The 24,512-nt window shown below is 35.5% G+C and overlaps 4 protein-coding genes, 1 long non-coding RNA gene, 1 other non-coding gene and 1 pseudogene across 9 annotated transcripts; 5 read left to right on the top strand and 2 right to left on the bottom strand.

Annotated features, from left to right (window-relative positions):
* Positions 1-8,026: 8,026 nt before the first annotated feature.
* Positions 8,027-10,479, bottom strand: LOC104731284 (uncharacterized). Its single transcript, XR_015574836.1, has 4 exons — positions 9,863-10,479; positions 8,667-9,119; positions 8,253-8,557; positions 8,027-8,168 (listed from the first exon to the last, which is right to left on the bottom strand). It is a non-coding gene; the product is annotated as an uncharacterized LOC104731284 (transcript).
* Positions 10,480-11,060: 581 nt separating this feature from the next.
* On the top strand, positions 11,061-13,729 carry LOC104731285 (ubiquinol oxidase 4, chloroplastic/chromoplastic). The gene is made up of 9 exons (XM_010450613.3): positions 11,061-11,457; positions 11,573-11,756; positions 11,904-11,997; positions 12,303-12,418; positions 12,508-12,616; positions 12,744-12,812; positions 12,917-12,988; positions 13,093-13,140; positions 13,345-13,729. Exons 1-9 carry the CDS (start codon positions 11,297-11,299, stop codon positions 13,548-13,550), a joined length of 1,059 nt encoding a protein of 352 aa, XP_010448915.1. The 5' UTR covers positions 11,061-11,296; the 3' UTR covers positions 13,551-13,729.
* Positions 13,730-14,070: 341 nt separating this feature from the next.
* LOC104731287 (uncharacterized) lies at positions 14,071-15,786 on the top strand. 3 transcript variants are annotated; one of them, XR_015574837.1, is made up of 2 exons: positions 14,071-14,376; positions 14,882-15,786. It is a non-coding gene; the product is annotated as an uncharacterized LOC104731287 (long non-coding RNA). The 3 variants fall into 3 exon arrangements; XR_758580.3 differs by lacking the exon at positions 14,071-14,376 and adding an exon at positions 14,468-14,606 and having other exon boundaries at positions 14,882-15,430; XR_758579.3 differs by lacking the exon at positions 14,071-14,376 and adding an exon at positions 14,495-14,635 and having other exon boundaries at positions 14,882-15,020.
* Positions 15,787-17,317: 1,531 nt separating this feature from the next.
* On the top strand, positions 17,318-19,889 carry LOC104731291 (putative plastid-lipid-associated protein 2, chloroplastic). The gene is made up of 3 exons (XM_087478999.1): positions 17,318-19,046; positions 19,174-19,369; positions 19,455-19,889. The coding sequence occupies exons 1-3, from the start codon at positions 18,625-18,627 to the stop codon at positions 19,767-19,769; spliced, it is 933 nt and encodes a 310-aa protein (XP_087335125.1). The 5' UTR covers positions 17,318-18,624; the 3' UTR covers positions 19,770-19,889.
* On the top strand, positions 17,455-18,298 carry LOC104731288 (uncharacterized; annotated as a pseudogene).
* On the bottom strand, positions 19,830-21,518 carry LOC104731290 (defensin-like protein 95). 2 transcript variants are annotated; one of them, XM_010450617.3, is made up of 2 exons: positions 20,285-21,518; positions 19,830-20,183 (listed from the first exon to the last, which is right to left on the bottom strand). In XM_010450617.3, the coding sequence occupies exons 1-2, from the start codon at positions 20,361-20,363 to the stop codon at positions 19,984-19,986; spliced, it is 279 nt and encodes a 92-aa protein (XP_010448919.1). In that variant the 5' UTR covers positions 20,364-21,518; the 3' UTR covers positions 19,830-19,983. The 2 variants fall into 2 exon arrangements, with proteins under 2 accessions (XP_010448919.1, XP_010448917.1); XM_010450615.3 differs by having other exon boundaries at positions 19,830-20,186.
* Positions 21,519-22,128: 610 nt separating this feature from the next.
* Positions 22,129-24,263, top strand: LOC104731292 (iron-sulfur cluster assembly protein 1). Its single transcript, XM_010450620.3, has 3 exons — positions 22,129-22,802; positions 23,247-23,301; positions 23,830-24,263. Exons 1-3 carry the CDS (start codon positions 22,502-22,504, stop codon positions 23,978-23,980), a joined length of 507 nt encoding a protein of 168 aa, XP_010448922.1. The 5' UTR covers positions 22,129-22,501; the 3' UTR covers positions 23,981-24,263.
* Positions 24,264-24,512: the final 249 nt, after the last annotated feature.

The raw sequence follows: 24,512 nt of genomic DNA on the forward strand, positions 1-24,512 counted from the left end.
CACTCTCTTTTAATCTGCTATACTCCTCTACTCATTTTCAATTCTCAAACTTACCCTTACCAAACCGATTCAAACCAAATCAGCAAACCGAATTTTAATTGAATTAATTAATTAAAAAAACAAATTCGACCAATGAGAAAAAGAATATTCAACCAAGGAAATTCCACGTTACCCATCATCATCATCAGAAAAAAAAAAAAATCAAACACCCATCTCATGTTCTTCCTCTTCCCGTGACGTTCACCTCGTCCATGACAAATTCAGCTATTTCTCCACCATTGAAATCGATGCTTTAATCTACATATTAGATCCACTTCTAACATCTTAATCCATAAAATCATTAGAATATTTTGTTGTTTTATTTAAAATTCTGTGATTTCAATTAGATTAGATATTGGTATTAGAAATTAATGGAAATTGGATGGGTAACATGTTTCCTGGGTTCATTAACACATTTTAATGGACTGTAGTGATTGATTCATAGTGAATTATACGTAGAATAATGCTTTTGGTCCGTGAATCAATTTGCAGACTGAGTATAACTATAAAAACTGAGTATAACTACTACAAGTGGTATATCTGGTACAACGGTTATTCTTAAGAAAAAGACAACTTGTACAGCTGATATTTTTTGTACAAGTCATTATATGCTAATTTAATTTTCATTATTATTTCTCCGGAAAAAATATAGCTTATAATTTAATCTTTGACTCCATTCGTTTTGTACAACTTAGTACAACTTATAATTGTAATGGTACGACTACAACCAATTTAGCAAACCTTTATATGCAACTTTATAAATTGAAAATAGTTAGAAATTTATAAATTTTCATATGCACTTAATAAATATAACCAATTTAACAAATTTTCTTAAATTACATTAGTTTAAACAAAATTTATAAAATAGTCTTCATTAAATACATTTTTGTACAAGAAAGACCTTATATTTTTAATATGGCTTTCTTATTGTTATCCCTATTACATTGCAAAACACAAACCAAACTATTTTGACAAATATTTTTGCATGAAAACATAGGAAATATTCCTACAATAATTAAAATCTTGGGTCCAACTAAAAATGTTTTGTTTAAATCTAAGTATAACTGATTATACACCAAAATCTTAAAAAGTACAACTATGTGTATGTGGGTACAACTTGAAAACTAGGAATAACTGTGTGTTTTTTTTTTGCGGCGTTACATGTTATGTTTGGCGGCGGTATGTGTACACGTGCAGTTTATGATTTTGCCATGTGACCCGCGTTTTCTCACAAATTTCAAGGAATTTTGCTCAAAATTTTTTTAAAAAATCATTTTTTCAGTTTTAACTCTCTTTCCAACTAATCCTTATTTACCCACTTATTAGGTTTTGATAATTTGAGATTCGATTTCAGATCTAAGATTTTTAGATTCAATTTTAATATTCGACAATTTTTTAATCAAACTAATATTCAACAGTTATATGTTCGATTTAGTATATGAGAATTTGAAATTCGGTTTGAGTTTGTACAACTGGAACAACTAGTACAACTGACACAACTGAGATACGAAGTTGCACCAAGTTTTACCAAATTGTACATTTTAGTTTATGAAACTTCTAAGTTACAAAATTAACGTAGTTATATCAAGTTATACATAGTTGTCCACAGTTAAGAGATATATCGTTGAATCCCCATTATATTAGCTTTGTTTCTTCAAAATCAATTGGATCCAGTGACTATTCTTCTTTTCATCAATTATACTGCATCTAAACGAATGTGGTCTCCATGTTTGCTCAGATTTTTTGTACAAACCTATAAACCAATTGATTTTCTCATAAATCCTGAAATATAGACCAATCGATTCTTAGTTGTACACGATTTTGAGAAAAAAAATTTCAAATCAATCAGAAAGAAAAAACTGAAATGAGTTTATACAAATTTGGAGTTCTGCGTAACTTTACCCAGATAAGAGGAAAAGAATGAGTTGGGTTTTATATTGTGTCAAAAAGACAATTTCCAGAAAATTCAGAAAAAAAAGAATTGTTAATCGTTTGAGATGGATTCAACCCAAACACAATGGATTCGGGTAATTGACCAGTTTTAACCCAGCTATTTGAAGTATAGGCCAACACATAGCCACACATATAAACAATATAAATGTTTTGTTAACTACGTTAACTATTGTCATCACATAAGGACATCCATAAACAAATATAGGTTATGTGTACAACGCCATCAACATTCAACTCCGGTGGTTGGTTGGCCGGAATCCGGCGTTGACCAGTGTTGACCGGTCAACTCCGGTGGTTGGTTGGCCGGAATCTGGCATTGACCAGTGTTGACCGGCGTTGACTAGAAGAAAAAAAATATTTTTTTTCTTTTTTCCTAAAAATAAAATTTTTTTTGTTTTCATGTATATTTGATAAATAAATAAAAAAGATAAATGATTTGTATAATTTACAAAAACAAAATATAACGACAAAAAGTTATACAACAAAAAAAAAAATACAAGACAATTATATACCAAAAAAAAAAAATTATATGACAAACAAAATTTGTGACATATCTAGTAACTAATTTTGTTAATACAGAAAATATTCAAAAAATAATATAATAAAACTATACCAGAAATTTTTTATTTGTAGTAGATTTTTTTCATAAACTATAACAAATATATACATTTTCTTTTCAAAAAATCATTTTTTATTTTGTATTTTCAAAGGTGGGGATTTTAAATATATATATTTTTTTTACTTATTTATAAGATTATGTCATTTGAAATATATCCAAGACATTGCCAACTATTTCTTTATTTTTAATAAGAAGAAGAAAAGAAGAAAATAGTGAAAATTGTATTTATTTAAATGAAAGACATATATCTAGAAGATACTTAAAATACAAAAGTTGATTTTTTAAAATCAAAGGTTGGTCTTGTAAAATCAAAGAAATAGTTGGCAATACCTTGGATATATTTCAAATGACATAATCTTATAAATAAGTAAAAAAAAAGAAGATATATTTAAAATCCCCACCTTTGAAAATTCGAAACAAAAAATGATTGTTAAAAGGAAAAGGTATATATTTGTTATAGTTTTATGAAAAAATCTACTATACATAAAATTTTGTTGTATAACTTTTTATTGTTATATTTTGTTTTTGTAAATTATACAAATCATTTATCTTTTTTATTTATTTATCAAAAATACATGAAAAAATAGTATTATTTTTAGGAAAAAAGAAAAAAATATTATTATTTTTGAATATTTTTCTGGTCAACGCCGGTCAATACTAGTCAACGCCGGTTAAAACTGGTCAATATCGGTCAACACTGGTCAACGCCGGATTCCGGTGAACCAACCACCGGAGTTGAATGTTTATGGTGTTGTACACATAACCTATGTTTGTTTATGGATGTCCTTATGTAATGACAATAGTTGACGTAGTTAAGAAGACGTTTATATTATTTGTATGTGTGCCTATGTGTTGGGGTATACTTCAAGTAGCTAACAAACATTTTTCCATATTTTTAAGGGTTATGAAGTCTTTCTCTTATTTTCTGATTTAAAATAAATCGAAACAAAATTAGATTTTAGAAGAGGAGCGTTTCAGAATTACTTGTGGAGAGTAGAGAGCTCCCGAGATTAAAACCCTTTGCGTATTTGGTTTATTTCCTGCTCGCTTCGCATCTGTAGGGGATATTTGGTTATCCCCCTGTTGATTTCGTTAAACGTAAATGTGAATTTGTGTTCAAATTTTTTTATATGAAAATGTGTTGTCTTTCTTAGATTTTCTAATTAAGTTGTGAGTTGTTTTTATGTTCTTAGTTGTATTCTTTTTTTCCGTTTGTCCTCAGAGTGATTTTTTCGATTCGGTGTGAGTTGTGTTTTGGGAAAAATTAATTTTCTTGTTTATCTTGCTGTTATTTTATACAGTCCGGGTTGTTTTTTGTTGGCTCGGTTTTCATTTTCATATAATTTAGTGCTATGGTTATCTGATTGTGGCACTCGTATTTCTGAATCTCTTTAGTTTACTAAAGGTGTGTGCATCTCTTACCTTCTTTGTCTTTGGTGATGGTTTTGTGAAGTGCTGTCAAATAATGTTAATTGGTTTCTAGTTATGTTTCTCTGATCTTCTGAAAGTGTTGCTTGTGTTGCCTTGCTTTGATTTGGTTATTCTTTTTGATTTTGTATAGCCCAGTTTTTCTAAGCCAAATTTTTCTATGATGTAGTTGTCCCTGAAGGTAAAGACCTCTTTGCATATATCTATGTCCTGTTGGTCGTAATACTTGGAGACATTTTTCTTGAGATGGATTGTGGGAAGTTTTTTCAACATATTTTGATCTTTTATGTTCTGATTTTGATGTGATGGTAAGCGGCGGACTTTAATTTTTTTTATATATCTTTTGTTTACTTTCTATACTTTCAGGTTTGTTCTTTGTTTCTCTTGTTTTAATTCTTTTGGAGGCGTCGCTATTGTTTAAGAAGGAGAAAAACAGAGATTTCTATTTCGAATTGTAGAATTGATTTAAGGTTGATAACATTGGTAAACCATATTGTTGTTCCTTAAGCTAAATGAAAAAGATAAACTTGAGCATTTGTTTGTAGTAGTAGTAGTGTGCGCATCTATTTTCCATGTCATTGACGGTGCAGTAGATAGTTGGTCCGACTGCTGCTAATGTAGTGTAGTAGCATTGTAGGCTTTGTACATTGACTCTGTGTAACGCCTTTTTGATATCTTTCCAGCATTGGTCACCCTTTGCTTTATTTTGTTTCCAGCCTAGCTTGTCGAGCCAAATTTTTCCTTCCGCTGCGTCACCCATGTACAACTTCACAATTCCATAAAGGTACATACCATTCTCATAACTACCTTCTACCGCCTTCTTCAAGTGTTCCTGCCCTGTTTCTGTGTTGTTCTTTCGAAAATACTCTTGGATCCCTTTGATATACTGAACCTCGACATTTCCACTTGCAAAGCATTTTTCCATGAGGTCTTCGTATCTCGCTAGTGCTGCTAGTAGATTCATGGCCAGGGGCCTTAGGTTGATATTCTTGTAGACTCGGTGATCTTGGGCTGCCTTGGCTAGATATGGTGATGCTTGCATAACATGTCTCACGGTTGTTTGTGAAATCTTAGCAACTCGAGAGATTATATCTCCGAGGACGTCGTTTGGTAGTTCTTTAAGGGAGTAGTGTGTGTTTCGCAGCATTTTTTGCAAGTTGTGTGTGATTTTTAGGTTCAGACTTTTTCCTACTGTTATTTATAAGCTGGAAGATATGTCGCGCTACACGCGGATTAATTTTTAAAATTTATAAAGACAATGCTAAAGTGTTAATAAATTTTTTTGTAGCTATTTTATTTAGTAGATTTTTTTTTTTTGAACAATATCAAATGTAGTTTGAATATTTTCTTTTAATGATATTAGTTAGCTGAGTTTCTGAATTGTTAATCTTGATGTCTATATTCATTCTAGATGTTAGTAAGAAAATATTCTTTATAAGCTTATATATATAGTGAAGATATTTTTTTGTATGATAAGAAATGGCAGCAAATTCATGTTTTATTTTCTTTGGATAGTACTGTGAATGAATTAAAAGTATAAGTAACATAAATCATTATGATGAAATTTTAAAGTATGAAATCTTAACTTTGAAGAATATTGTGAAGCACAAACGAATTGATCATCATCACCATAGACATCATGGTGTTGTATTTCGTCTTGTCAATGCATCTTCAAGGGATGATACTTTGGGATTCTTGAGAAATATGTATAGTGAGGATATAATATGTTCATTGTAGCACGTATATATGTTCTAATCATGCAATAGCAGGAAGTTTATAAAATATCTAATATACAAAAGTATAAGTTCTATACATTTGACAAAAATAAAAATTTAAAACTGATCAGATTTGTATTTAATTGCCATGACAGTCTTACAAATTATATCCTGAGTATTTGTGAGAACTGAAACTAATTCTCTCCTTCCAAAGTGATTTATGAGTGGAGGAGCTTACCACCGTTAAGAGTTCCGAACTGAAAAAGAGTGTTTAAATGCTAAAATTGTATAATACTGCCTGAGAGAAAAAATGTTTGATCCCCTACAAAGACTCCCCCTCTTACATATTTATACTGACCAATTAATTACCCAATTAATGCGCAATTAATTTTACACAAATTTTGTGTCCTAATTAATCCACTTGAATGCAGGAATCTTTGACTAAGCTCGAGCTGCGAGCTGATTGATATGACGCCTCTCCGCGTTCTCTTCTTCTCTCTGGGCTTGGTGGGTCGACCAGCGCTACACCCTTGGCCCGTTTAGCATGCCCGGCCCAGGCCCTTTGGCCTGTTTCCCGAGATGATGGATCGTGGGTACAACAGTATTGAATAAGAGAATGTCTATTAGCCTAACCTTAATTTGAGGCATTTACGTTGTTGATGTTGTTGTGGAAGCTTTCCATTTATAACTTTCAAACTCTTTCGCAGTGATGTTTATTTTTCTTAACTTCTTGAATGAAAAACGCAAACAAAAGTACAGAAAATAACTAAATCATGATATGTAGTTCAATTATTTTAACCCCGTATATAAATGAAGCACATTATTGATAAGAGTACATACGAACAGTTAAGTAAACACAAAATGGTTTGACCAACGAAGGAAAAAGTGTTTGATCGACATAGGAAAAGCCCAACAAAATCACTCTTCCTGATGTAAGTCGTACCTATGATTTAGCAATTGGAGGAGTCTTCGTATGTAGGTCTCTGGATTTTTCTCCTCATCCAAAGCTTTTCACCTGCAAAAAATCAACTAATTTACTACATATAAAAAGGTTTAGATAAGCAACATAAGTTTTTATAGATTGGACATTCCACATGCGTTAGACTATATCCATATCAAACGAAGATAATACTAAATTTTAATATAAGTTCTCCAAATACAAAACTTTACTATAAGTTCTTAAGAAAGAGCAGCTACCTGGCGTTTTTGGCTACGTAAGTGATTGATAAACCAAACTGAAACCATCAGTCAAGGTTTTTAAATCTGGGAAAAAAAGATCAGAAACCTAATCATCATAAAATAGATATATAAATCTATTGTGAGAATTTAATCTATTATAAAGGATAGAAAAAATAAAGAAAATGAATCACCAATCGGAGGAAGCAAAAGAAATACGGAATGGATGTTTTTTTGGTTAGACACTTACATTCCGGAATGAGTTGCACTTCCCCGAACAATATGTCATTATCACCAGGATTTGAAACGTTTAAGCCCTAATCCTAATTAACGTCCATGAGACCAGTTTCATCTCTGGAACTTGCACATACCCGAGAAAACAATGAAATGAGAAAGGGTGAAACCCTCAGATAGGGTGTGAAGCGATTGGAAGTAGAAGAAGGGACGTTTCGTTTTAAAATGTGAAGAAGGAGGTGAGGTCGAACCTCTCTCGAAATCCTACATATATATATAGTCATAGAAAGCAACCTAAAATCAAACTGACGTGTCATAGAGTGGCTTTAGGAGTCTCAAATAATTAGGGGCTTCAAAAGAAATTTGGCCCAAAAAACAATAGAAAATGGTTAGTGGGTAGTTTATAAAATTTGGTCTCACTAAGCAGAAGGAGTAGCTGAGGTGGCAGCACCAAGAATGAGAAAAGAGAACTTTATATATATATAGATTCTACAAGACTAAACATACACAGAATCAGTAACTTTAAGTTCCATCAAAAACAGATCAGACATCTATATAGATACATATATACTGCCATGCACGAACATTTTTTGTATTTAATCAAAAATAGTTTGTCATATCTCCAGATTTGTAATTAAACACGTAAGGAGGAAGAGACATCTCCTTGCCTCGTAAGTAAAGTCTCTACTGTTCTTCGTCATATCTTCGAGAGAAACATCATGCCAAAACGATTCAAAGCTGCATGTATGCATATATGAATTACCAAATACTTTGGTTCATGGTATATTCACTGTCACAAAACCAAAAACAAATATTACAAACATTGGTAAAAGAAGATCCTTTTGGAAAGAAGAGAAACCGGTTTTAAGCCAATATACCGATCGTTTTATTGAGCAACCATAGTAGAAGAGCGAGTTCAATTCCGAAAATCGTATGCAACCATGATCTATCTACTAGGAATCCATACACAGTGATCCCAGCTTTATTGTTCTCTAGATACGTCACTGCAATAAAGAACAACAACGTCATCTAAAGTTTTGTAATTTTGTTGAATGTTATATCAAATTATGCATATGAAATAAACTTACCTAGAGCTTGACGTTTTTGGTATGAAATTGTATTAGCGTAGATGGGATGTATCTTGGTATTATCAAGATCATCGTCTCCTTCTCCTTCTTCATCATCAGATGTATCCATCGCATTAATGCCACATGGAGAAATTTGGGATTCGATCATGGAACCAGTAGGAGTTTCTCCATCAAGATGGTCGAACGAGTCAACTGTTGCGCAAACGTTCCATTTAGCTGCAAGGCTGGTTACGGATTGAGCTTTGTGAGTTATCTTCGTTGCACTTCTCAAACATATGAATACTCACCAAACTCAACGAACATAACTGTATACACCAAAACATTACAAAAAGACATTTATTAGTGAATAGTAATGGGTTCAATCCGAATAATAAACAGAATAAAACTAAAACAGAACAGGAGAGAAGCTCTTACCGCGAGCTCGCCAACTTCATAGATATTAACAGCAATACTAGCTCTCGTAGTGGTAAGCAAAGCCATGAACTGAGTAGCAGTAACAAGAACCAAAGACAAAAGAATGAACCTCCTGAACCGATGGCTAACAATCCTCAGGTTACGACGGATCTTTTGATGCTCGCCGAGAGCTGACCTAACGTCAGCGATCTCAGAGGCGAAGCAGCGTGCGAAATCCTCGAGACGAAGAGTCTGAAGATGACAAGTGATTTGGTAGAGAATGCAGACGACGATGAAGATGGTGTTACGGTAAAGCCAAGAAGAGAGCTGGAGAGTGCATGCGACGACGTGGCTAAGAACAGGGTTGATGATGTAAGGAATCTGGTTAAAGCCAGAGATGTACCACCAGATTCTGTAGACTGCTTCGAGCGTTAGTGATGGGAGGACGAAGATCATTAGCCGTTTTAGCGATCTCTGCATCATCAAGAAACAGAGCAAAAAAAATATTTATTAATTATAAATAACTGAAAGCGAAAGAAAACAACATCCGACCTGAGCTCAGTTGGTAGAGCGGAAGACTGTAGTCTGTAACAGATAAATCTTTAGGTCGCTGGTTCGATTCGGGCAGGTCGGATTTTTTTGGTTTTTTTTAAATTTTTACAAAAAAGACATAACTACGTCACACTTAACTCACAAAAAGACAAAACAGTGTCGGCTAGAAAATTAAAAATTGTTCAGTGACGTAATTTATTGTTCACTGAACTTTTTTCAAATACTCATTGATTATTTTGCATAATTTCAAACTGTTTTAAAGAAACACGAAAAAACAAAACATTGCTAGAACGAATGTTGATTAAAAAAAAGAATTTGCCATAAAAAAAGTACTAAATATCGGAAACTAAATTAGTAGTAATATTTTGTAAAGCTTTAAATTTTTCTCAAAACAGGCAAATGTTTTTTTTTTCTTCTTTATATTCTTAGTGAAAACAAAATTAGTAAATAATTATTTGTTGCGTTTACTAAAATTCTGGAATAAAAAAAGAGACTACGAAATTAGTATAATATATATCAGTTTGGTAAAGGTTCGTAGGTTTTTTCTTTTTTTTTTTTTGAATTCTAGGTTTGCAAAAAAAAAAAAATCTCTAATTTCAAAATTAACAACGAATTTGAATCAAAATTTAAGGGTGATGAGATTAAAGCAAAGAAAGGAACAAAACCTGAATCTCAGCTTCGTGTTCGATCCTAACTTTGTCGCTAACATCCCAAAGCTTATCAAGAAACAAGAACCGTCTCATCCCAAACTTCCTCGACCAAATCGAGAGGCTAACGAACGATATTCCCGCAAATATCGATAAAGAAAGCTGAACCACGGCATCGTAGGGCCGTCGGTGGTGGAAATCGCAGTCGGAACAGACGAGCAAGAAGTGAGAGATCATCGGTACGATGACGACGAGGAGGAAGAAGAGGGACCACGAAAGCAGAGCCGTGCCGCAATTGGACTGATCGAACCATAGCACGAGGGACATGAACGTGAACCGTGACGCCGGAAACTCCGGTTGCGATTTGTTGTTGTTGATCGCGCTTGGTCGTGTCATCGTCTCCCGGAGCAGATGCTCCCGAGATCCTCGCTCCGATGTTGCGTTGGCCATGAGAATTTAGGGGAAAGATTCAAAGAGGGCAAAAGGGCAAAAAAATTAAAGTCGCGTTTGATTGGTTTTGTTGTAAGCTATACCATACCTGTAAATCTTGTTTAAATAGTAAAGTTTACGAAACTTTTTATATGATTAATTTAAAGACAAAACATGTATTTAACATAGTACTTATATTATTATTTTTCAGATATTATGTGGGTTCATTTTTCTTTTTCTTTTTTTGTTGGCTGCTAGTAATTGGAATTTGGAAAGGGTGTTTTATCACTTCTGTTTAATATCTTAAATAGTAATTAAAAATTGGTGTAGTGTAGCAAAGTCTCATAATTATTATTTTTGCGAATTTAGCTAAATATGACCTATTTTATTCAGGTGTTTACTGTTTATGAATTTGTCTTCATATGTGCTGAGTAGTTTCCAGCTATATTGGTAAAACAAAACAGATGATCTTCATTAGCTCCCTCCCTCCAAACTTAACTTAATTGTTAAATTTTATTTTACTAGTCGTAAGAATAAGTATTTCGTAATTATTATATTAGGCTTTATTCACATTTGTAATTAGTAGTATTGTTGATTTTTTTGAAAATTACAAACATGATTGTTGATGAATTCACGGGATTAAATATCAGTAACCTAGTCAATCAATAGTCATCATACAGTAGTTAGAAATTAGTTAGTTTCACGGGTTAAATCATTTGATTGATGACGTGTCCCATATTTTTGAGGGCCCTTACAGCCCATTGATTATTGAAAGCCCAGTATACATAACCCGAATCGGATCATTTGAGTTAAGTCGGATCCTAAATTTTAGGTAGGATATTTCACCGGCCGATTAGTTGGACGCGTCGACGTCGATGGGCATGTGGAGCGAACCCAGAATATCCGCCCACCTTAGGGAACCGTCATTATTCGTCTAAAATTCTCAAAATTTCTCCATTTCTACGAAAAATCTCCAACCTTTACTTTTCTTTCCTGTGAATTCTCTGCTCTTCTGATTACAATATGGCGGCGGCGACGATGGCGATTTCAGGCATCTCTTCTCGTACGTTGGCGATTTCAAAGCCTTTGATTACACTTCGACGCTCTAGAGCCGCCGTTTCTTACAGTTCCTCTAACCGATTGCTCTGTCATCGTCCTCTCTCTTCTCGTCGCCTGCTCTTTAGGTGTGCTTTACTTTGCTACAGCTGATATTTTTTAATTGATTTGGTGTCGTCGTCACTTGTGATTATTATGAAAAGGGTTTAATATTTTTCTATAATGATATAATTAAAAATTCAGGAACAATCATCGAGTTCAAGCAACGATTTTGCAAGAAGATGAGGAGAAAGTTGTGGTGGAGGAATCATTTAAAGCAGAGACTTTTGCTGGTAAAGAAAAAGAACCACTTGAGGAGGAGTCAAATACTAGTGCGTTTGAGACATGGATCATCAAGCTTGAGCAAGGAGTCAATGTCTTCCTTACTGTAAGGTTTTTATAACCCTTTTTATTTAATCTTAATCGTCGTTGTGTCTTACTAGAAATTTAGACTGTTTGATTTTGTGTATTAACGTTATTAACGGGAGTTATCTCATGTGTTCTGATTATTGTCTTGTTTTCGTTTCCTTCTCAGGACTCGGTAATTAAGATACTTGACACACTGTACCGTGACCGAACCTATGCAAGGTTCTTTGTTCTTGAGACGATTGCTAGAGTGCCTTATTTTGGTAAGTACATCTCTCTGTAGTTTCAGTTCCTTCTGCAAGTTATATTTAGCTTAGTATTAAGAGCTAGTCATCAGGTAAGATTGTGAATGTCACTTGAGATATGTGCAAAAAGAACATTGACAGAATCGTGTTCAACTCTTAGCAACCAAAGGCGATCCAACCATAATCCTCTTTGTGGAGTATATGATTTGTGGGAAATCAAATATTGTGTTTTTTTTGTTTATCAAACAGTTATGAATCTGGATGCCAAATGGAATTTGTTTATAGGCTAGAACCTAATGTTTGTTTCTGTATTCTTGTTGCAGCCTTTATGTCTGTGCTACACATGTATGAGACCTTTGGTTGGTGGAGGAGAGCAGATTATTTAAAAGTACACTTTGCTGAGAGCTGGAATGAGATGCATCACTTGCTCATAATGGAAGTAAGAGCCATTTTTTCCATTCTCTAGGAGTTGCATACTCTTAACTCGCATAGTTGGTAACAGTAACATGATTCTGAATCTGATCACAGGAATTGGGTGGAAACTCTTGGTGGTTTGATCGTTTTCTGGCCCAGCACATAGCAACGTTCTATTACTTCATGACTGTGTTCCTGTATATCATAAGCCCTAGAATGGCATGTAAGTTTCCTTTAACGTAAACATAATCTTATTGTGATCTTCTTGAAAGTAGCAGATAATTGATGCAACAGAGAAAAATTTGTCTTCTGGTCTACATGACTTCATCAACCGTTTGTTACCAATGCAGATCACTTTTCGGAATGTGTGGAGAGTCATGCTTTTGAGACTTATGATAAATTTCTCAAGGCCAGTGGAGGTTGGTTTCCAATTTTTAAGAATGGTTTTTTCTTCTTTCTCCACTATCACACAAAATTCTTCAACGATTTTTACATTCTGAATTTTTTTGGTTTCCCTAAACAGAGGAGTTGAAGAATATGCCTGCACCCGATATCGCAGTAAAATACTATACCGGAAGTGACTTGTACTTATTTGGTGAGCTTATCCATCCTGATTTTGTCACTATTCTCTAGAGTGTTAAGAGTTTTTTTTTTGCTTTGATTAGTAGTCTCTCAAACTTGTCTATGTGTTGTCTGCAGATGAGTTCCAAACATCCAGAGCTCCCAATACTCGAAGACCAGTAATAGGTAGCAATTTTAATCTGTTCTTTCAATATCTGAATTGAATCCACAAATTGCTAAAAAGGTGTATGATCCATGGTTGTGAGTCTACATTCTAGAAAAGAACTGAGCTTTGGCCTACGATGTTATCAGTTTGTTACTTGCTTTGGTGTTGGTGTTAGATTAAGAATCTATAACGTTGTTGTTTTCTTTGTGGTTATGGTTGGGCAGAGAATCTATACGATGTGTTTGTGAATATAAGAGACGATGAAGCAGAACACTGCAAGACAATGAAAGCATGTCAGACACTGGGGAGCCTGCGTTCTCCACACTCCATATTAGAAGATGATGCTGAAGAAGAATCAGGCTGTGTTGTTCCTGAGGCGGCTCATTGCGAAGGTATCGTAGACTGCATCAAGAAATCCATTACGAGTTAAATTACTAAAATAGAAAGGAAACTAAAAAACAAAGATTGATTGTAACTGTATAAGCTTATTATGAAGAATTAGATGTAATTCCCATCTTTATGTGTGGGAAAGAATCAAATACCCCATGTGATGTAAATTTACTATGATGAGCTTAATATTATCATATCTATCCAAGTCGTTGGAGACCATTTTTATGCACGATTAGCCATTGTGGTTGTATTTACCGGCTGCAAAATTCATATTTCATAGGAGTAATTTACCAATTTATAGACGCTTCTATTCAAAAAGCTCAATCAGATTTGGTGTAGCTCTCATATATTCGCTTCTATTCTAAAAGCTCAATCATAGAAGAGAGGCATAAGCACAAATTCTTACAAATTGTGAAATGGTAAAAAGTGGGCACTGGGCAGTACGTAAGAGCAATACAGTTTCTTTGAATGAATAGTAGCAAGCAATGTGTATTATGACATGAGATTATTACTATTATAAAAGATGGCAAAAAAATGCAAAGTACAAAATCATTGAATGTATCATTCTCTCAAAAAGAAGAGTATTGGTATTAGACCATCTTTATCGCCGAAACAGTTGGCCTGTTCTTGGGCTTTTAAAAATGAGAAAATATATAACAGTGCTTTTAGATCAGAAAAACTGATCTTATTTGAGAACTGTTTTTATGTTGTTCTTGTGCTACGTGTGTTATTTTCATTGGACGTTATTTTGTGTTCGGGGGAGAGATTTCTCTCGTTTCAGCTTCTTCGGTATTGTCGACCTAGATTTTTTTTTGTTCTCTCCCAACGGCGAAACGGCGATTTCATTTTCTTCCCGTCGAGCTAGGGTTTGTTTTTGTTTCTTCTTCTGTTCGAAATCGCATCTAGGTTTTCTTGTTTCTCTCATTCTGTTCTTATTTTTTACTTCGATTGTTGATTTTGGCGAATTGGGTTTCTCTGGATTGATTTTGGGCGATGTTGATGTCGATTTTGTTGGTTTAATTCAGTTAATTTTCGCTATTGACTAATCGATCGTGCGTATGGATTACTATTTCCACTGGGTGAACCGATTGAGCAGGTGGTTGTTCTGATCGAACAAAGTGAAAAGTACAACTCTTTCTTTTATAGTTTTGATCAATTGGGGTTTGATTCACTGCTCCAGTTTTTCTTGATTGTGTTGAATGCTAATCTTTTTGCTATACTCACTGCTCCACTTTTTTTGGGTTAATAGTTGGATAAACTCAGATGTATAATCATCATAACAATGTGATTCATTTTCTAGCTTTTGGAGTTCAGTTTGGGTAATCAACATTGCTGGCTCAAGTTCATGACACGTTTATCTTACTAATGCAGGCTGGGGAATACATTGCTGAACAAGAGAGGGCTAGATATTCGTGTTGAACAAGAGAGGGCTAGATATTCGTGTTGCAGCTCTTGTAAGTCCTTTACAAGTCCTTGGGAACAAGAAGCTATAGCGACGAAAGTATCTTCAGGACAAGGGATTGTCAAGTTACCCATGGGATGATCATACACCGGAACTCTTATTTGGCCTTACTCAACAGAGCTTCGAATGATGGCTTGTTCAAGAATGAAACCCGCTCCATATATCTCTTCTTCTTGCTCTCCCCTAGAATTTCTTTTGGTGTCAAAGCTGCTTTTGTTTGTTGGAATATTCTTTGCAGCCAAAAGACGTCGCATCAGTGTCATTTCTCTCTCAAAGTTTCTGCAGATGGATCAGGGAAATTACTGTCCTAGTTCTAAATTGTTGATTATGATTTGGTTTTGTTTTGAGATGAGAAACTAAGTTTTCTCTCTCTGTATATATATAATGGTGGGACATTGAAGTAGCACAGGGAGACTTTGAAGTTGTTGAACATGACGAATCAAGAACTCACTGTCACATTCACTTTGAAGTTTGAAGTGGTAGAAACTGCAGGGGAAGCTCTATCTGAATGGGAGGGTCTTGGTCTGCCAAATTCACAAACGATCAAGTCAATAGAGGCAAAACCATGTGCTAATAGGTGAGTGTTATGGACACACCTTGCAAAAGAGCGGACGTAGTGCTCATTAAAACAGGGTGAATGTCATACGAGAAGAAATGTGCTGCAATGTTTTTTTTTGTTTCATAAATGTTAATTTTTAAAGTTTTTAACAATCCAATAGATGTACACTTATCATTGAACTTATACTTAAGCCATAAATGGCAGAAAGTTTGTAATAAATTTGAACCTTGAACTTAGTAATACCTTTGAAGCAAAGAAGAGTTTTAATACAAGCACAAGATTAAAGGAGAATATATGGAATAAATTTGGACCTTAATCTATGTATTAATTAAATATAATGTTTGTGTGTTTTAATTAATTAAGTAATATGTTTGTTTGGTTTGTAAAATAAATTTACAATGTTTTGTTGTTTCATAAAAATTTGGTATTGTATTAGGAATTTTAGTAAAAGTTTTATAAGTTTGAAATTTATATGTTCTTTTATAATTTTAATAATTTATAAGTTTAAGAATATGATGAAGAATATTATATAATTGTAATAAGTTTAATTCTAATATTACATACCAAATTTATTATATTTTGTAATTATTTTATTTTTAAGAATATTATATTATTAAATCTTAAGATCTTAAGTGTTCTCCCTATAACTATCTTTTTAACAAAAGATCTTAACTACTGATCTTAGATTATTTTACTAATATATTTAATCTAAGAACACCAAAAACTGTTTTGCCTATAAAAATGCCCTTAGAGTTTAGAATCACTTTCTCCCATTTTTTACTTTTGTTGGGTTTTGTTGGGGACAGTGTGGCGCAAAGACGACGTCGTGTATGGGGGGACATTTCACGTGGGGAAAAAAGCCTTAATTCATGCGCCCCTCTTTATTATTTTTATTCCTTTTTCTTTCGATTTTTCAAATTATTTGTTACGCGGGTTTAAATAACACAAATAGTTTCCCGCCCAAAAGGGTATACCGTGAACTTTTTTGTGCCGGTGCAGTCTGGTAAAACTCGCACACTAATCAAATTTGAATCTTTTTTATTCATCGGTTTTGATTTTTCAGGTTTTAGCATGTAGCAATAGCATACTCGTAGTCGTAGTTACTATCGATGGATGCTTTATTTAATCATTAATAATAGGGTTTGAACTTTGAACTGTGATGATGGATGACTTTTTTTCGTTGGTGACATAAATTGTAGTTATTCTTCGATGTTGTTTTATTCAAGACCATAATAATGACTTTTTGTTTCTTTTTGAGTTTTTATTAAACAACAAATCTAGTCGTACAGTTACAGAAATAGCATTAATTTTTTACTCTCGAGGGTAAATTTTTTAGTATATTTTTTTTTTTGGTTTCTATCAGAAATTCAGAAGAACTAACATTATAGTTGGAAGCATGCACCCCGACATATTTATAAATTGATTTGTTCTTGTTAACAATGACGTAGATACACTTTTTTGCCATATATGATTTGAAAGTATATATACTCAAGTTTTAAATGGTTGAAAAATATCTTAAAGATAATGTATTCCATAATATTTGATTCCCCTAATATTCTTATTTAAGTGGGATAAAAATATTTAATGTTGTTTGCATTCTGAACCAACCGAATCGAATCGTTATAACTGTTAATAATTATTAAGATTTGTTTAATAAATCATATTAATTCCGTAACAACTTTACCCTAAAATAATACTTATTTTAAAAAAGAAATGTGAAAGTAAAAAAAAAAAAAAAAGGCTCTGAAAACTTGCTTTATAATGTCATCATCACTGCGAAACCCAAAGATCTGAACAGTCCCTCTCTCTCTTTATTTCTCTCTCGGAGAGCTCTCTCTCTCATGGCGGAGCTGATCCGTCTCTTTTACTGGTGATATATTCCGTTTCGCCATCGGAGAAACTCTGTATCTGATTAGTCGATCGATGATGAGTGAATTCGATCTCGGAACGAGTCAGAGGATGACGGAGACAAACCGCACCACGACTACGACGACGTTTCTTGATTTGCTCCGTCGTCAGATGAGCGGTCACGATCTCACCAGGAGGAAACGCACTCTTAAAGAACGGTTGAGATTCAAATGCATCGGAGGATGCTGCGGTCCGACCTGGAGTCTCCGTCTAACTAACGACGACGCCAGTACGCTCCACAGTCAAAGCTCTAGAGACGACGAAGTAATCGAAGCACAAACCGAAACCGGACTCGTTCCAGAATCGGGTTCGGGTATGAATCTCGCGACGGCGTTAGAGGCGGAGAGATACAACCGCGGAGGAGAATCGACGGAAGCGGAAGTAGATATGACGCCGACGAGAGTTTCGTTGATGAGATTGCTTGAGGAGACGGCGGAAAGAGCCGCAGACGATGGCGGAGAAAAGGAAACGGAGATAATGACGGCGTCAATGGGGACGTTGACGGGTAATGATTCGGTGTGTTGCGTGTGTATGGGAAGAAAGAAAGGTGCTGCGTTTATCCCATGTGGTCATACTTTTTGCAGAGTCTGCTCTAGAGAACTCTGGCTTAACCGTGGATCGTGTCCTCTTTGTAACCGTCCGATCATCGAGATCCTCGATATCTTTTGAAAAAACGATCGGATGGCTTAAAGTCCTCGATCCGCGTGTGAGTAAATTCAGGTCGAATCCCTAGATATACGTTCCAAAATTTTAACTACGGTTTTGTGTACTACTTTGTACGTTTTCTTTTGGTTTATGGAAAGCAGATGATGTAAATGCAAAAAAATTAGAGGTTTTTGTTCGCAAGGCCCATTTAATCTATTTAAGCCCATTATAGAAACAGCCAGTAAGTAGTACACTACGGAAGCTTCTAGCCATTTTTTACATGGCAAGAATCCAAAATAATGCTCGCCTCACACCATCCGAACGACGCGACGCTTTGTATGTTCGATTCTTAGGTCGTCACGTGGCAGAGTCGTAGGCGAGTGTATATGATCTTAGTTTGTGTTGTGTATTCGATCAAAGAAGAAACGTTTACCTTAATTTCATTTTCAGTTACATTTTGTCTATAAGTTTAAGTAGTGGTATCTATCTCTTCTCTTGTTCATAAGCTTCGAAACTTTTTTTCAGTCGAAGAAAATAAAAATGGCGGCGATACAAGTGTTCAACCAATTCCCCTGCAAAGCCAGAGTTAAGACCTCATCGAACTTTAAATCCATTTCAAAGCCTCTGATTACGATTCCGATGAGCTCAATTGTTCACCGTCCGGTGTTGTCAACCGGAGGAATCGCTGTTTCCCGTGCGGATTTCAGAGTCCGAGCCACGGAGGCGGGAGAGAGAGGATCGGCGGCTTTAACGGTAGCGGATGAAGCAATCGAAGCCGTGGAGGAGACGGAGCGGTTGAAGAGATCGTTAGCGGATTCGTTCTACGGAATCGATCGAGGTTTGAACACATCTAGTGAGACCAGAGCCGAAATCGGAGATTTAATCACACAGCTTGAGTCGAAGAACCCTACTCCAGCTCCGACGGATGCTCTCTTCCTTCTCAACGGCAAATGGATCCTCGCGTAAGTTTTTTCCCCGTTGCCGTTACATAAGGATTCTGGAATCAAATTGTTGCTATGAAACGATGAACTTCACTTTAATTGCAATTGAGTGCTGCTGTTTTTGATTTGGTGAATGCCTCATTTGCAGCTACACATCGTTTGTGAATTTGTTCCCGTTGCTTTCACGAGGCATCTTGCCATTGGTAAAAGTGGATGAGATCTCACAAACCATTGATTCAGATAACTTCACTGTTCAAAACTCTGTTCGTTTCGCTGGTCCTCTAGGTACAAACTCTATTAGCACCAACGCTAAGTTCGAAATCCGAAGCCCTAAACGTGTCCAGGTAAAACTGAACCATCAAAAACCAAGAACTGAATGATATAAATATCTTGGAAAAACGATTCAGTAAATGTTTTTGGTTCTTGCAGATTAAGTTTGAGCAAGGCGTTATCGGGACACCTCAGCTAACGGATTCGATTGAAATACCGGAAAACGTAGAGGTTCTTGGTCAAAAGATTGATCTTAACCCGATCAGAGGGTTACTTACCTCGGTGCAAGACACTGCCTCGTCTGTGGCTAGATCCATATCGAGCCAACCACCGTTGAAATTCTCTTTGCCAGGGGACAAGGCGGAGTCGTGGCTACTCACGACTTATCTAGACAAAGACATTCGGATCTCTAGAGGTGACGGTGGAAGCGTCTTTGTGCTTATCAAAGAAGGAAGCCCTCTCTTGAATCCTTGAACTTTGTCTAAATATATGTCTCTCTCTCTCTTGTCGTTGTGTTAAGTGAGACCAAATAAGTGATGTTGTAGGTTTACTCCTTAGTGATTATATGGAAGTAAGGGAACTTATTTGTTTTAACGCAATACAAAGTAGAACGGAAACACACTCATACATATAGATCGGAAATGAAATCATGCAAATCGCCAAACACACTCGCGCATATCATCTGCAATCACATGCTTTCCATTTTAGCACCGCTCTTTGAAGCATAATCATGGCAGCACCAACATATCCCTTTACCACTACCGACATTTAAGCATTCGCCTCCATGATACTTGCTGTCCAATGCCTTGCATGGTTCATCGCAAGTAGAGCTCTTGGCCGCAGTACTACATAAACCCAACCGGTATTCACATACTCCCCACCCATTCACTTCTGTCCCGATCCAAACAAAAAAGTCAAACATTTCATTAACATGTATCTATTTTAGATCTTGGAATCAAATATTTTGGAATTTTTTTTTTGGTGTGTACCTGTAGGAGATATGAGGAGGATGGAGAGACAAACGACTACTGCAGTAGCAACAACTGTGCTCAACCTTAAGCTCGCCATTCTTTCTTTCTTTCTTTCTAATTTGTTTTTCTCTCTATCTTTGTGATTGATTTATTTAGATAAAAGGCGAGGTTTTAATTTATAGCACTGGCTAGGTAGTCGGGAGAGGACGAATTTTGTGAAAAAGTAACAATTTTTAAGTATTTTAAGCTTAGTGAAAAAAGGGAATCAAAGTTCTCTCTCTTCTCTCTCTAAAATATTTGAGAGAGGGAGAACATCGTTGATTTTCAGGCTTCTTTTGTGTTCTGTCCGATATTGATTGGCTTACATAGCAACAATGATCGGTTTTGTTGTCGGCACTTCCTTGCCGAGTTGGTAACGGCGCTTCTTTGCCGTGTTGGTAACGGCGCTTCCTTGCCGTATTGGTAACGGCGCTTCCTTGCCGTGTTTACTGTCGGTGCTTCCTTGCCGTGTTTGCTGTCGGTGCTTCCTTGCCGTGTTTGCTGTCGGCGCTTCCTTGCCGGTGTTGTCTGATCGTTACATGTCCCGAGTGACTCGGGCTTTTGCCGGGTATCTTCCAGCTCTGTCAGTGGAAATAACGGTGTTTCGTCTGGCAAATCCAGCTTCCATAAGTGGTTTTGGCCAGATTTTATCGTTGCTTGTTGATAGCTTGGTTCTTTCTAGTTTTCCTTTTCAATAAATTCAATAAATCTGAGTTGGTATTTAGTTTTAGGTACTAGTTGCTTAAAATTAAATTCTGGCTTTTATCTTTAGAGCTTCGATTTGCAGGAAGATCTATCAAGAGATTAAGTCTTGGGTTAAAAGATTGAAGAATATTCAGATGCATATTACAATTTCCTTTTGCCGTGTCTTTTAACTGGAGCTCCGTCCAAATTTATTTCGGTGACAATCAAGGATGCTTCGTGTGATGAATTTCGACGTTGCTTTCCTCACCGGATTCGGTGCTCGTCGGCGGCGAAGGTTGATGTCGGTACACTTCCGATGACTCATCAAGATGTGTTGCAGTTGTAATCTCATGTCGACACGTGTTTTTGGATAGAGTCCAATGTTAAATATCTTTTACCGTCGATGTTAATCTAATGGGCATGTTGGGCCGAACTTTTAATTCTGCACAATCGTTGTAGGCTTTTAGACCTTGTTTTCCTTTGATGGTTTTAAATAAAATCGAAACACTTATGAGTAAAAAAAAAAAAAAGGTAGTCGGGAGAGAGAGAGAGAGCTCAATGCCTCAATCAGTCACGTAGCTTTATATTATATTATGTATACACTTGCCTGTCTCTAGCAAACTTGCAAAATAGACAATTTAAAAACTTTTAATTGATATTACACAATCTGTATAGAACATGTGGAAGGATTGATATCCTTGTCGGCTCCTTGTATCAACTTGAATCCTATATATGAAATCAGATTGACGAAAAAAAAAAGAGTATAGAAGAAGGAAGTGAAACAAACTCATGTCTTTTTCTTTTGCACTTCCAATCTTGACTTCTTTTCTGGTCAACACCTTAAAATCATTCAAAATCGATGCTTAAAATATATATTTCAGTTACAAATTGTCAGTAATACAGAATTGTTGAAAAGAGTTTTGTAAATTCATAAATAAAATAACCTTAAGAAGATATATGATTTTAACACACAAATCGTTTTAAGAACTTCATTGAATAATAACACTCCAACTCTTATTGTAGATGATTTTTTTTTTTTTTTTTTTTTTTTTGTAGATGATCAATTATGTTGTATTGTTTGTTTGATTTAGAATTCTCAGTGGGAGTAGATAAAACATATATAGTGCGTATTGAAACTTAATTTACCTTTGTTTGTGTTTTGCCAAACACATGTTTCACGAATCACGATAGATGGTTGATAAACACAATACGAGCGATTTGTCCTAGGCTATCAAAAAATATATCAGTGAGAAGAAAAAGTCAACTCATCAAAATCCTCAGATTAGATCAACTGGTCCACGTGTCAAAATCGTCAAAGATATTTTGTTATTCTCATAAAGAAATAACAAAATATCTCAGAACCATCTAAACCGTCCACGTGTCACCTCTGTCTGAACCAAACCGCCTTCTTCTTATAGCCCCTTGAAGGAAACCCTCAAAAATTCAATCACATTCCCATTTCCGCGGAACAAAGTATAAACTCGAACGAACCCTAAAAAAAAAAAGACGACGATGATGATGCTCAGGCAAGCTGCGAAGAAGGCTCTAGGGCTTACGTCACGTCAATCAACGCCGTGGTCTGTTGGTATTTCCCGTTCTTACCATGAGAACGTCATCGACCACTACGATAACCCCCGCAACGTCGGCTCCTTCGATAAGAATGATCCCACCGTTGGTACGGGACTCGTGGGAGCTCCTGCGTGTGGCGATGTGATGAAGCTTCAGATCAAGGTCGATGAGAAAACTGGTCAAATCGTTGATGCTCGCTTTAAGACCTTTGGTTGTGGTTCAGCTATCGCTTCTTCATCTGTTGGTATGTTTGCTGCTCTCTATCTAATTCGTGTTTTTGTTTGGTCCTTTGTTCGATTGAGGATTGAATTAGAGAGATTTGAGATATGAATTTTTCAATTAGGGATTTTGATTTTTCGAATTGAGGAATTAGGTTTCAGATTGATGGGTTCATGTGGAGGCGGTGTTCAAATTTGGGATTTGTGTTGTAAATGTCAAATTAGGTCATGGATTAGGAACTGATACATTAATCTGGGTTTTTGTGAATTGAGACATTTTTGTAATTGATTCAATCGTGAATTTGTAATAGTCGTAATGTCATTGAGAAAGATTTTACCTTTTTGATGCGACATCAATATTGTCCTGGTTCAGTTTCTGGCTTGAGCTATCTTATTCTCTCTGTCATTTCTAATCCTATTGGGGATATGTAGCAGTTTTCTAATGTTGATTGATTTATGTATTTTTTCAGCCACTGAATGGGTGAAAGGCAAAGCTATGGAGGATGTCCTTACCATCAAGAACACGTAAGTACTGTTTAGTTCGTCTCTTACATAATCTGGCATTCATACTTCCCAATATAAGGATGCCTTGTGTTTTGCAAATGTTAACATAATATGTTGGGAGTTGTTGGGTTACGTCAATCGGTGTTGACTAATTGACCAGTCTTTTGATTGTTGACATACCAGTTAGTTACTGTATTTCATGACTGTAATATCTTGTGTTGAGAAAACCCAGTCATTGGAATTTGTCTATTGGTATAGTATTGGTTAGCTTGACCTGTGTTCATATTCATGTTTGCATATATTATCAAATGTGATTCCTTGCACACTCGTGTTATCTAATTGGTTAACTCATTGATTGTTGACATGCCTACATCGATCAATTATTGGACTTGGTCTGTTGGTATGTATGGTACATAAGTTTTTGCAGCCTACGCGCAGATATATGACTTCTTTATCGTTGAAAAAGTAATTTTGTGATTTATTTCATGGAGTTTTTATTCTGAAGTCCTAAATTGAATGTGTGCTTTTCTCTGTGGTTTATTTTCCCAGCGAGATCGCAAAGCACCTTTCTCTCCCACCAGTCAAGCTCCACTGCAGTATGTTGGCGGAGGACGCCATCAAGGCAGCTGTGAAAGACTACAAGGAGAAGCGTGTGAAAACAAATGGTGCTGCAGCAGCGGGAGAAACCACACAGGCTTGATTCCGTTTACTAATGTGTATACCATAGTGTGTATATGATGGTGAAAACAGGGGAGGAGTAGAAGAGGATACATACAACCTGTGGTATGTAATGAAATGTGTTTTTTTTTATAAGTTTCAAGTTTACGAAGTATTTTGTTTGAATAAACTCTGTTGACATCAAACATCCCAAGAATGATTTTGCTTTCTCCCCTGTAGTTTTCTACTATTGTATTGTGTTGTAATGCTTTCTCTCTTCACTGGGAGATGTATAACTTTGAAATACAAGTCTACAATTTTCAGTTTTGGTGTTTTCTCATGTCCACATTATAACTGTCTCTCCAAACCACGAAACGTTTAAATTTAACAAACCACGATACGTTTTTATCTCCAATCAGCTTAGTATGGTACTATGGTGTATCGTTTTTGAATTCATTTGATACACCATTTTTGTTCAAATGATGATGGAAAGTGGAAAGTAAAACCTATCAGAAATAGAGTTAAAAACCGTTCTAAAGCGCCTTGCAGGCGGCCGATCCCGCGACATTGAGGTG

This window comes from Camelina sativa, chromosome 12 (genome assembly GCF_030686135.1).
Source record: "Camelina sativa cultivar CO46 ecotype springtype chromosome 12, ASM3068613v1".
Taxonomy (NCBI): domain Eukaryota; kingdom Viridiplantae; phylum Streptophyta; class Magnoliopsida; order Brassicales; family Brassicaceae; genus Camelina; species Camelina sativa.

What these genes read in the sequence shown, in the direction of transcription:
- LOC104731285 (XM_010450613.3), top strand. Translation starts at nt 11,297, where the DNA reads ATGGCGGCGGCGACGATGGCGATTTCAGGCATCTCTTCTCGTACGTTG. An exon ending in TCTCGTCGCCTGCTCTTTAG is followed by an intron (nt 11,458 to 11,572) that starts GTGTGCTTTACT and finishes TTAAAAATTCAG; the next exon opens with GAACAATCATCGAGTTCAAG. An exon ending in GAGTCAATGTCTTCCTTACT is followed by an intron (nt 11,757 to 11,903) that starts GTAAGGTTTTTA and finishes TTTCCTTCTCAG; the next exon opens with GACTCGGTAATTAAGATACT.
- LOC104731291 (XM_087478999.1), top strand. Translation starts at nt 18,625, where the DNA reads ATGGCGGCGATACAAGTGTTCAACCAATTCCCCTGCAAAGCCAGAGTT. An exon ending in AACGGCAAATGGATCCTCGC is followed by an intron (nt 19,047 to 19,173) that starts GTAAGTTTTTTC and finishes CCTCATTTGCAG; the next exon opens with CTACACATCGTTTGTGAATT. An exon ending in GAAGCCCTAAACGTGTCCAG is followed by an intron (nt 19,370 to 19,454) that starts GTAAAACTGAAC and finishes TGGTTCTTGCAG; the next exon opens with ATTAAGTTTGAGCAAGGCGT.
- LOC104731290 (XM_010450615.3), bottom strand. Translation starts at nt 20,363, where the DNA reads ATGGCGAGCTTAAGGTTGAGCACAGTTGTTGCTACTGCAGTAGTCGTT. An exon ending in CCTCCTCATATCTCCTACAG is followed by an intron (nt 20,187 to 20,284) that starts GTACACACCAAA and finishes GGATCGGGACAG; the next exon opens with AAGTGAATGGGTGGGGAGTA.
- LOC104731292 (XM_010450620.3), top strand. Translation starts at nt 22,502, where the DNA reads ATGATGATGCTCAGGCAAGCTGCGAAGAAGGCTCTAGGGCTTACGTCA. An exon ending in TATCGCTTCTTCATCTGTTG is followed by an intron (nt 22,803 to 23,246) that starts GTATGTTTGCTG and finishes GTATTTTTTCAG; the next exon opens with CCACTGAATGGGTGAAAGGC. An exon ending in GTCCTTACCATCAAGAACAC is followed by an intron (nt 23,302 to 23,829) that starts GTAAGTACTGTT and finishes TTATTTTCCCAG; the next exon opens with CGAGATCGCAAAGCACCTTT.